Below are 12,300 nucleotides of genomic sequence, written 5' to 3'. Positions count from 1 at the left end.
AATCAGTGTTTTTGTTCTGGCTTCAGCTGACGCTACATGGGCCTTCACGGGCTGGTGGCAATAAGCTGTCGCTCCAGGTGGGAATTCTTAACTTTACATGATGAAGATTTAAGAGTGGGTCTTTCCTTTTGACATGTATTTCTTTTGTTTTTAAAAGAGACTTATTACATTGAAGGACTTGGTGTTTAAAAGTTTCTACAGGTTGTTCTCAGCCTTCTGATGTTACATTGTGATGAAGCAGCACAGTTTCAGCAACACTGTTAGCCTGGCAAGCCAGACTAAATAAATGTATTATTTAAGCCGGGCGGACACTGTGCGACTTTTCCACTCGCAGCGTTCAGCTTCAGCTCAAACTGTAACTTCCTCGCAGGGCAGATCTCACGAGTCATGCGCTCACACTGCACGACCCAGTTCTCTGATGCGACCTGACTGCTCACGCTGTACGTCTGGTAGCAACACGTCGGCCCTAAAAATGTGCTAAAAATAGCAGTTTTTACTCAACACGTCAGACTTTTTTGTCTTGTTTTGCCTGTTGTCCTTCGGGAGCGCTGCAGGAGGACACACAGGGATTTATGGGGGTTGGATGAGGAAAATGAAATAAAGAAAGTAAATCTGTGTTTTGTGATCAGTTTAATTTGACATGAACACGACAAACACGCTTTCTTGACAATCTTTGTGAGTAAAAAAACTGTAGAAACAAAAACGAACAGCGTGTGTTATCAGGGAAATAGCGGGGGAGCGGTGTTGATGCAGGATTACGCATGCGCCGTGAGCGGTTCTGATACTTTTTGGGTCGCAGCTGCTCGCAGCGCCGCTTCAACAGCGCGATACCCTCACGAGGGACGAGCGAAATATTAAACACGCCAGAAGTCCGTGCGACCTCACGACTGCTGATCGGCAGCTGGTCACGTGGTGTTAATCGCCTCTCGTAACCCCCTGTACACTACACGACCGCTCGGCGCAAAACTCGCCCCGGTGTCGTGGATTCTCGCACGACTGGAAAATCGGCTCAAAAAAGTGAAAAAGTCGCACAGTGTACGCCCGGCATTAGTCTGGCCACGCTCCATTGACGGCTCTCGGTTGTGGGGCGGGTTCCACCGTTGTCTTTCAAATGATCTCCGCATTCCACTGGACAATGAATGTGACATCCTCTTGTTTCACTCTGTTGCATCATCCCACCCACCAGGCATATAGAGTGCCCTGATTGGCCCACAAAGATTTGTTCACTAAGCAGATAGAGCACTATGATTGGCCCACCATTATGGACCAATCACAGCTCTTTATGTGTTTGAAACCCCTCTAGAGAGCTGTGATTGGCTAGCCAGAGTCCTGGTAGGGGCTGCGGAGGTTCCAGTGGAGCGTGCCTAGACCATTCTTTGCAAAGCAAGAATTTGGTCTAGTTCACTAGGCTACCACACTGGCTGTGACCGTGAGCTAACGGAGAGTCAAGCATGAGGTCACTCAACATTTGATAAGGCATCAGTTAGAATTCTCACTCTATTGGTCTGTAGATGGAAACATCGTGATAGAGTGGATCAAGTTTAACATATTTTTGTTTCTAATATTCAGTAGTTTTTTGAAGTATTTCATTCATTTATGTATTTGTCTTTTTTCATCAATGTATTACCTTTTATTCTTTGTTTTCTTTGCTCTTGTGAATCTGATATTCTGCTGACACAAAAATGTCCCCATTGAGGGACAATAAAGGGATTTTATGTTCTGTTCTTTTCTATTCTATATATCAAAATATATAACAAAATGTAAAGCCTGTATCCCACTGGGCAACTAGTGTAAAGTTTCACAGAATCCACAGGCTTTAGTCTGCAGTAGTTGGCTAACTGCAATAAATAAAAAAATAAATTAAAAGCTATCAGCGTCAGTAGAAAAACATCTCATTTTTACTTGTAACTTCTCAGACTTTAATGGATTGCTTTTTCTTTGGGCCAAAGAACATAATTCCTGGACTTTACCTTCCAAAGGGGTCCTTCGTACTTCTTGACATGACGGGTCAAACCCTGCAGCGGACACAGAAGAGGAGCTTAGAAAACAAATCAACGATAGCTTTAGGAAAGCGACTATCTGCTGAGCACTCACTCGATGAACGACGCCTTCGAGACACTGCTTCATTGCTGAATCACTGGCCAGGTCAAAAACAGTCTGGCCTGTGAGTCACACACACACACACACACACACACACACACACACACACACACACACACACACACACACACACACCCACACCCACACCCACACCCACACACACACACACACACACACACACACACACACACACACACACACACAGAACAGGTTTACCACAACAGGGCACGTGCACACAAGTGGGAGAAAAAACGTTTTAGTGAAGTTTACAAGAAAACAATCCCAATATATGAAGAGAACTCTGAATTTCTGGTTAAATTGCAGCTAAAAATGTATATTAATTTTGAAAGCTTCTGTTATTTCTGTCTGGATACAGAAAAAGATGAAACTGATCAGAGCTGGCAGCGCTCTGCGTTTTCCTTTTTCCATTACAGTGGGGTCCAGTTATTTTACGGTTTCAGTTTTACAAGAAAGACTAATGATAGGGTCAGTTCATGCTCGACTTTTTTCCATTGTACTTTCAGACAAAACCTTCCAAATACCATTCGCAGCCACCAGCTGTGGCTGATGTATCTCACCGTTTTTGTTTTTAGCGTTCGGGTCAGCTCCACTCTTGAGCAGCTTCAGGGCGCACAGCCTCTGGCCTCGATAAGCAGCACAGTGCAGCGGAGTGTTACCCAGCAGATCTGTGCAGTTGATATCTGGAGGCTTCTTCCTGTTGAGCTACAGCGAACACAGACAAGAAAGCAACAGATAAAATGTTGTTAGCTCTGTATTATTCTGCTATGGAAAAAATGGTACAAATGGTAAAATAAAAACTAATTTAATTTAATTTTCTGCTTCTTTGAAGACAGATGGTGGTGCTATAAAAGCAGAGAAGAGCTGCTATGGTAGCCTGGAGGTCCATTCAGGGTAGGGTGACCAGATCCCAACAAGCCAAATGAGGGACAGTAACTTAATGCGGTACAATGTGAATGCAACAAGATTCAGTAAAAAATAAACTTCAATTTTGCCTTTTAGCTTTAACATCACTAATCTAGCACCACCAGAACTGCGGCTTCCTTTTCAATTTTCAAGAAACTCCTGAAGACCCTGCTCTTCAGAGAGCATCTTCTTAACTAGCACCTTGCCTGCACCCGTCCCCCCTCTCTACTGTCCACTCCTTGTTCCCTCCTCTCCATGACTGATGTCAATGTTGTTGTTGTTAATGTTGTTGTTAACCTCAAGGGCAAAATGCCGATTATCACTTGTAAGTCGCTTTGGACAAAAGCGTCTGCTAAATACATAAACATAATAAATATACATACAATTATTATTATTATTATTATGACATTTTTCATGTATTAATTGTATTCAAATTCAATTTGAACAAGCTAACAGCAAAAGCTTTACTATATCACAGTTCCTCTCTAGCTACCGCAGCTTAACTCAGGCTCTTTGGACCTTCAACAGTGAATAAGTTTAGCAAAAAGATGTCATGGTCTGCGTCTGTGTCTTTCCCCATGTGTCTCCTGATGTTCTCCATCCCTCTCTAGATTCCCCTTTTGTGTCTCATTGCGCCCTCATGTGTCCTTTGTCTGCATCTCATTTATGTGTCTTCTGTTTGTAGCCCTTCAGGTCATCCCCAGCCCCTCCAGTTGTAGCTCCAGCCTTTTTGTCCCCAGCTCCCTCCTGCTTTTCTTCATGTTCTCTTGGTCTCCCCACCATATTTTCATAGGTCTATTATTTCAGTTTTGTGTGTGTGTGTCCTTCTCAGCTAGGGGTGTGTGTGTGTGTGTGTGTGTATGTGTGCGTGTGTATGTGTGCGTGTGTGTGCGCGTGTGTGTCCTTCTCCAGCTGTGTGTGTGTTTGTGTGTCCTTCCCCAGTCAGGTCCAGTGTCCTCCCCTGCTCCTTCCTGCTCCTCCTCCCTGATTAGTTATCGCCTTCACCTGGTTCTCTCCCCACACACCTGCAACTCATCTGCCTCCCTTTATGCCCCAGTCTATAAAGCCCTGTCTGTTTCTCATTGTCTTGTCGGTCCATTGTTTGTAATTCTGTCAGTCTCGTCTTGGATTACTTGTGTTCTTAGTCTTCTCGTGTCTCAAGTATTTTTGGATCTCCAGATCGTTATCTGGACTTTGGATTTTGGCTTCCAGCTTTTGGACTTATTTTGTTCTCCTTAAAAATAAAGGATTTTTCTTATTCTTCATATCTGCCTCGTGTCATCCTGGGTACTGCATTTTGGGTCCTACCAACACCGCACCGCGACAAAAGGATTTTACACCACCAACTCATTTTAATAACATAGATAGGCCCACAAACAAAAAAGCTGAATTAAGCAGCTTTTCAGAGTTTTCAACGGATTATGTTCCTCAACCAAATTGACAGTGAAAGCACCAGTAACATTTTTAGGTCCATTTAAGTCTGTTTTTAATAAATTTTCCACTAAAATCATCAACCCATAGAAAAATAAAATCCTTTTTTCCCTTGATTCAGAAACAAATTTTTAAATGACAACAACTCTCTTATAGTAGATATTTAGGGGAGGAAAAAAACATCACTGACTTTAATCTCTGAAAACACTCAGATCTATTCTAATGATAGAGTTCCTTAGTTGGTTTTCTCTCCTCAAAGTTCTTAAAATAAGTAATAAAGGTTTCAGTTTAATCACTTGTTTTTTTTGCGTTAAAAGAGTTAGCTTGTATTTATCGGAAACAACACAACCCCAGCACCTTGTCTGTGTTAGAACCTCCTTTGGGTTTTAGCATGAGTCTATTAGATATAGCGCCTTCTAGGGTCCTGGAAGCCCCCAAACATTTTACAACACCAGTCATTCACCCATTCACACACACATTCACACCCTGGTGGTGATGAGCTACAACATAGCCACAGCTGTCCTGGCGCGCACCGACAGAGGCGGGTCTGCTGTAGGCGCCACCTGCCCCCCCCCCCCCCCCCCGTCTCCTGTATGCTTCTCTGCCTGTGAGTAACCCGACTAGTTCTCTGAGTAGAATTAAACAGAGGACTAGTCTGGCCGGCCAGGCTACCAGAGAACATGTTTGGCTCAAAACTACATTGACAAGACACACAGCTCATGTGTTTTGCCTTTGTTCTGCCACCTTCACTTATGCTTACTTTATAAAACACCACAAGACAAAAGTGAGTTTAGCTTTTGGGAGGGATGACAGAGTAATTTAGAAGGTTTGAAGAGAGCAGTATGAAAAAGTCCTTTATCAATAGTTTTACTTTTGTTCATTACATTGTTTAAATGATTACTTAGGGCAAACATCATTAAATACAAATACATTAATTATTAATAATTGTCAACTTTAGTTTGTCCTCAGAAGGATTTGTGATTCAGAGGGTGTAGTCACCTTAACACGCCTGCGGGACAGTACAGGGGTTTCAACAGGTTGAGCGGGTTGTCCAGTAATCAGAAGGTTGCAGGTTTGATCCTGGCTCCGGACAGAGAATTCTGCTGTTGTGTCCTTGGGCAAGACACTTAATCCACCCCACATGCTGGTGGTGGTCGGAGCGACCGGTGGCGCCTGTGCTCGGCAGCCTCGCCCAGTGCACCCCAGGGCAGCTGTGGCTACATCGTAGCTCATCACCATCAGTGTAAAGCGTTCTGGAGTCCTTACTCTGAGAGGCGCTATACAAGTGCGGGTCATTTACCGTTTACATACTGCTTCTAACACAAACAAAAATGCTAAAGTCAGAAGGCTAACTGGTTTAATGGTACTGCTACTGGTACCAGGGATTAAAGCTGCTACCCAGTAACATCATTATACAATCGGGGAGTTAAAAGAGGTAAATCAAGGTCCCCAAGTCTAAACTTTTGTGTGTGCACAACAGCAACCAAAATCCCATTCTTGTAAAGCATCTGCAAATGATCTGACAAAACATGCAATAATCAGAACGCCATGGGTGTGGAGTCTGAGCCGCTCCGTCACAAAAACAACAAAATGTTTAGTTTTTGTAAGTTTGATTCATAAATAAGTTTTCCAAGAAAAGCCGATGATTCAACAAAATGGCAAAAAGGCCAAATTCCAGTTTCTTTGAGGAGAATTTGATTCAAACTGTATGTATTATTGCCCCGACGGCATAGTATTTTTTGTAAGTTTTTAAGCTTTTGTAGTAATTATTTCTGCCACGTACCAACTGAGACAGTGTCGATAGGTCTCCTTCCCGCGCAGATTCCAAAAGTTTCTCCTCCAGCTTCCTCTCTTCCGTCCTCTCAGCCGCTGAAGTGATTTACAGGAAGAACATTTAGCATATACATCACACAAATAGCTTGTATGAATGGATGTACAATAAGTCAACATTAGAATTGACAGCAAGCACGTTTCCATGGTAACTCTTTGATGGCGAGCCATTTATTTCCTCACCTTCCAGCATGCTTCTGATCTCTGCATTTTGAGTGACATCTTTGGGAATCTGTGCGGTCCCATTGATGACAGTAGCACATGCATCATAACGCAGCAGCAGCATGACAACCTCCTGATCAATATGTGATCGATTCATTTAGTGATTGATTTAGTGACTGACAGAATGAACAAATACATGCAAAAAAGTCCTGCATTGTCATCAAAGTGATGCAGAGCTTTAAAGAAAGTATTCTGTATGGGAACGCACCTTTCTGCCTGTGAAGGCAGCCTTGTGCAGCGGCGTATCTCCGATATTATTGGGCAAGTTTACGTTTGCGCCAGCCTGCGGGATGTGAAGTAACACATTTTATCTGCATGATCTTTTAGAAATTTCCATTTTCAGATGAAATGAAGAAAGAAAAAAAGAACTACCTTGAGAAGCTCCTCTACTACATCTTTGTGACCAAAATAACAAGCTAAGTGAAGAGGCGTCCATCCCAGGTTTGACTTACTCTTACCTGATAAAACAGAATGTAATCCACAGCGTTACAACAACACACACTGGTAATTCCCCTCTGAATCACACAAATACCTTTGCAGTCGATGTTAATCTGCGCCTCCCGCCTTGTCTTGGCCTCAAGGAGCCTTTGAATTCCCGGCAGATCTCCGTTCCGGGCGTACTGCAGGAACTGCTCCTCTGTCTCCAGCTCCTCCATCGACACCTGCAGGGTAAAACATTCAAGATGCTACTTTGATTTCATGAAAACAAATGTTTGCACTCTTTAATTCTGATGTAGCAGGACAGCATTAAAAAATCACATGATGCTGACAAGGACACATTACATGTTACACTGTAGTGTCACACTTTATAGCGTTACGACTGCATATTTAATTATGACCGATAAGATGTGATGATTCCATTGTAACGTCCAGCAATGGTCAGTTTTTAGGTGCTGTTTGACCATTCAACATCTGGTCAAAAAGGAGACACGAGACTGCACGTGTCCCCTTTAAATCAGCCTGCCTTCATCCCACCAGCCGGAGCTCAGAGCCTGCAGCTCTGAACACAGATAACGAAGTGTCAATAACAATGTTCCCCAAGGTTCAAGCTTGGACTTATCGTCCTACAGGATTCTTGATGCCTCCAAATAAGTGAACACTCACAGCCCGGGTAAGTTGCTAAATCAAAGAATGACTAAAACTAAAAAGAAAGAATATTTAAAATTAAATATGAACTTCTAAAATTTATAAGCTAGATAATCAGTAAATACATGTTTGTTTATTACTACTTATAATAATTATAATATAATGAAATGCTTTCATTAATCTGTACTCAATAACTGAAGGTTGAAATGAATGTTATGTTGTGATGACATTGACTGATTGCATGTTTATTTGACAAGGTCATCACCATTTGCACTCACACAAGAACAAGTAAGGTTAAGTTAAACCCATGACACATAAATAGACTTTACCCAGATCAGAGCTTCCCGATCAAAGAAGGCGTGTTTCTGAGGTTGTCTTGGTAACATTCCTCAACTCGTCAACCTCTGGTTGGCTACACAAATCATAACATGAGAACATTAAAACCAGATCACTCTGGTGATTCCTCAGTTCTAGAGAAAGCTTCAGACCGGCCATCTGAAGCAAAACCTCTTTAACCATCAAAGCTTTTGACACGTCGTCAACACCTTTCTGCACCTGCGAAGCTGATAAAGCAAACAGTTCCTGCAGAACAAGCTGACATTGTTTAGACTCCTTCAGAGTCCCAGACGCGCGGTTCCATCCATCCGTCGTGACCCGAGACATCTCTGGACTGGAGAAGTCGGTGCTGTGGTCAATCTACTGGACCTTCGGTGCCAGAGGTCATCTGACCTCTCTGACCTTCGAATCCACCAAGAGGGTCTCCATAACGGGTGAAGTAGACACACAGATAGTATCTGATGTGCTTTTGATAATAATCAACTTCATAGCTTAACGCAAACCAAATTCTTTTACATCCAGAACTCAGCTCTCCTAGATACGGAAGTTCTGACCAACACCTTTCACACACAGGTTCATACATCACATCTAGTTCCATCCACTCACAGTAAATGCTTAGTTAACCTGCCATGTTTTAATTGTTTGTAAAATAAATTCTTACTTTTATAAGCCGGACTCTTTTCTGAATCAAAACGAAGTGTGTACAATCCCCTGATGAAGCAAAAATCCTAGATCTTCTGATTAAACACCGTAAAGACCAAGCAGGGTTGATTTTCAATATTTAAATAGAGTATCACAGCTTATTGGTCATAAGTAGAGGTAATATACATCTTGAGCTCTTAAAGCACTCAATTTGCCAAACCCTACACCATTTAAATATGAAACATCAACCTGGTTGATCTTTGAATGTTTAACCAGAAGAGTTTAGGATTCTTCGCATATTCAGCGACCATAAAAATACTTCGTATTCATTTGGGCAGAGTCAAGTATATAGTTAAAAGGAATTTTATTCTTTTCTAAACTAATGATAATACATGACAAGCTATGAATAACGGCGTGATGGAGTGCATATGCGGTGATGGGATGCGAGTTGTAGGTGGTGTAAAGTAGATGTGTATCAGAACCTTCGTATCTGAAAGAGATTGGGAATTCTGGGTGTAAAATAATTTGTTGTCTGCTATAAACTAGAGAGTTGATTATTAATAAAACAACAACAGATGCAACCTGTTGTGTCTACAAACCCTGATCGGAGACCCCCCGGTCAGATCCGGAATGTCAGGAAGTCGAGGGACCTCAAGGCACTGAAGTTTGTAGAATAACCGCAGTACGACCAGTGTGGTCTAGAGATGTCTCCAGGTCACAACAGGCAGGAAGGTTCATCGTGTCTAAAATGAATGTGCTCTTAAGGAATCGTATGGCTGTGTCCGCTGGCAGTGTGCCAGCAGGTTTGACTGTGTGTCAAAAGAGATACCGGTAGGTGTCTCAAGAAGGCTGGTTCCGCATTGGCCACTTCGGAGTTCCGCTCGAAACAGACTACCTCGGAAAGTCACTCTAGTTTTAATAATCCACTTGTTATCATTTCTGCAAATCAGAATTTGACATGTTTGTAGTAGTGATGTGTCGGTCGCAAACGAACCGGCTCTAAGAGCCGACTCTTTGAAGTGAACGACGGGAGCCGGCTCGTCATTGGGAGCCGTCTCCTCCCCTCCCCCCTCCCCTTTTGCTTTGGTGAAAGCTACAGGCGATTGGTCAACATGTGTAACTGCGTGTCCAGACTGTCCACACACAGAGCAGTAGGGGTGGGGAAGAGGGAGGATCAGAATCAGACACACAGCAGAGCACATGCGGGCGGAGGGAGACGAGAGGGAATGAGGAGGAAAAAGGCGCGAGAGAGAGAGAGACAAAGAGAGAGAGACAAAGAGAGAGAGAGAGAGAGAGAGAGAGAGAGAGAGGAGTGTGACGAAGACGGTGAGAAAATGAGCGCCAGCAGTCGGAAAGTGGAGATTTCTGAAAGTGTTCAGTTATTAAATGCATAGAAATGATAAATATTTGATATATAGCATTTTTTTACATTAGTAAATTATTTTACATATAGTTTTGCATGATTTTGGTTATAAATGTACTCTACGCGACAGAAAATCTGAGGAGCCACTTGGGAGCCAAAAGAACCGACTCTCTAAAAAGAGCCGAAATTCCCATCACTAGTTTGTAGGCTTTACCAAACATCCCTCAGAAAAGCACACCTTCCAGAAACAAGCTGTTCTGTTCTGTGGATAAAGAATCTTTAAACTTTATGTGAGATGACCTTAGCCTTAATTTGCATCTAATGAACATTGTGTATGAGTGTAGATAATGATTACCTTGTTAAATCAAACAGTACTGATCATAAGACATAAATGGATCATTGTAAGAGCAATATTCATTTCAACTTCACTGAATTAGGCACAGATTATTCAAACATTTCATATAATATCTGGTTCATTCAACCACATGATTATTTAATGTATGAGTTGTAAAGTTCACTTCTTATTCAGAGTGTGGAATCCGGCAGTCTGAGATAAGAGGACAGCTTTTGTTTGGAGACCCAGTTTGACAATCTTGTCTTCATGGAATGTCAACAAGCACTGGAGAATCTTCTGGGTGTTAGAAGATAGAATAGAAAATCAACCTAGATAGGGGAATTGTTTCTGTAGACGACCGGTCACTATGTAGGTCAATATGTAGGTCACAATGGACCCTTTCTGGACAGTACAACACCCTGGTTTCAAGGCTGGTTTAAATGACTCAGATATTTTGAAATGTTTTCAGTGAAAAGTGTGTGAATATCTAACATCTGTTTTAGATAGCTCTTTGAACAGCTTCAGCTTGGAGAAGCGAGTGTAAGTTATGACTAGACAGGTGAGCTACTGCAAACTCTGAGAGAGGCCGGTTACAGTCCCTGTCTTAAAACAACTCTAAGAAGAAGCTGATGCAAGAAATCACAATGTAGCCATAGAAACATTACTTGGTATACATGTTGTGTGTGTGGATGTGTGTGTTGGTGTGTGAGTGTGTGTGTCTGCTCTGTCTTCTCGATCCCCAGTGAGTCGTGGAGGATGGCTGCTTATACTGAGCCAGGATCCTCTGGAGGTTTCTTCCTGTTAAAAGGGAGTTTTCCTCTCCACTGCCGTTGCATGCTTGCTTAGTATGAGGATTGCATCAAGTCACTGACACTAGTCAGTGACTTGATGCCATTTTCTGGGTTCCTTATATAGGAAACATTATTTCTGATTGGCTCTTATGAACTGACCTGTGCTAGACTGTTTACTATGTGAAGTGCCTTCAGGCGACCCTTGTCGTGATATGGTTACATTCTGATTTCTTAATAAATATTTTATTTAGTGAGAGATAAACTTTATTGTATTTATCCTAGTGGATCTATAATTAAACGGGTAAACTAGTAGTAGCACATCCAATGTCAAAAAAGTAAAATGTTATTATCAGGAAAGGGAGAATGATTAAATGGTTAGCAACAGTGTTCAAGCCGATGGCGCCCTCCATGAGGCCACCACAGCTCAGCAGAACATCATTGTAGCTTCTTCTGGGGAGAAAAACACTTAGAGAGAAAATAAAGTTAACAGCTGAAACAGCAGGAAATAATACAGTTAAAGAGCAGATTGTAGAAGAAAGTAGTAGAGTGTGAAAAGTGGTCAGTGTGTCCTCCAGCAGTCTAAGCCTATAGCAGCATAACTACAGAGATAACTCTGGATAACCTAGCCTTTTAGATGGAGGCATGTTGGAGGCAGGGCAAGGGAAAGCCGTCTTTACCGACTGTACACTCCACCTCCCTCTACTCCCCCACTTGTCCAGATTTAGGCTAACATCAGATTTTAACCATAGGCCCTATCAAATAAAAATGTTTTTGCAAATTGTAGAAGAAAGTAGTCGAGTGTGGAAAGTGGTCAGTATGTCCTCCAGCAGTCTAAGCCTATAGGAAGACAACTACAGAGATAACTCTGGATAACCACAAGAGAGGAGCCTGCTAACTAAAAGATCTGCCTCCCATCCTATTTTTAGATTTTCTAGGAACCACCAGTAAACCTGCAGTCTTAGTCCCTGTCCACACGTAGCCGGGGATCTGCCAAAACGTAGATATTTTTCTACGTTTTGGCCTGTCATCCACACGAAAACGGAGTTTTTTCACACGAAAACGGATCTTTTTAAAAACTCCGGCCAAAGTGAAGATCTGCGTTGGGTGTCTGCGTGTGGACGGACAAAACCGGAGTTTTAAGGTCCGCAACGTCACTTTCCGCGACAAAAAATGCTGACATCACGTGTGCGACCTGTGTTTACACTAGCCGACATCATGGATGCCGTCAGAGCTGCGCTGGC

At 42.5% G+C, this 12,300-nt stretch overlaps 1 protein-coding gene across 4 annotated transcripts in view; it reads right to left on the bottom strand.

Annotated features, from left to right (window-relative positions):
- osbpl1a (oxysterol binding protein-like 1A) overlaps positions 1–12,300 on the bottom strand; it is a 53,861-nt gene that overhangs the window by 40,089 nt on the left and 1,472 nt on the right. For 3 of the 4 annotated variants that reach the window (XM_054730037.2, XM_054730039.2, XM_054730040.2), the window contains exons 2-9: positions 7,040–7,169; positions 6,880–6,965; positions 6,716–6,790; positions 6,469–6,580; positions 6,239–6,324; positions 2,679–2,823; positions 2,095–2,162; positions 1,971–2,015 (exon numbers count right to left, since the gene is read on the bottom strand). In XM_054730037.2, the coding sequence (XP_054586012.1) occupies positions 1,971–2,015; positions 2,095–2,162; positions 2,679–2,823; positions 6,239–6,324; positions 6,469–6,580; positions 6,716–6,790; positions 6,880–6,965; positions 7,040–7,163 (741 nt within the window). In that variant the 5' untranslated portion in view covers positions 7,164–7,169. The remainder of the gene's footprint in view (positions 1–1,970; positions 2,016–2,094; positions 2,163–2,678; positions 2,824–6,238; positions 6,325–6,468; positions 6,581–6,715; positions 6,791–6,879; positions 6,966–7,039; positions 7,170–12,300) is intronic. The other variant, XM_070554037.1, reaches the window with a different exon arrangement.

The sequence above is a fragment of the Nothobranchius furzeri genome, chromosome 8, assembly GCF_043380555.1.
Source record: "Nothobranchius furzeri strain GRZ-AD chromosome 8, NfurGRZ-RIMD1, whole genome shotgun sequence".
In the NCBI taxonomy this organism is placed as follows: domain Eukaryota; kingdom Metazoa; phylum Chordata; class Actinopteri; order Cyprinodontiformes; family Nothobranchiidae; genus Nothobranchius; species Nothobranchius furzeri.
This window is presented reverse-complemented; position numbering and strand designations above follow the sequence as displayed.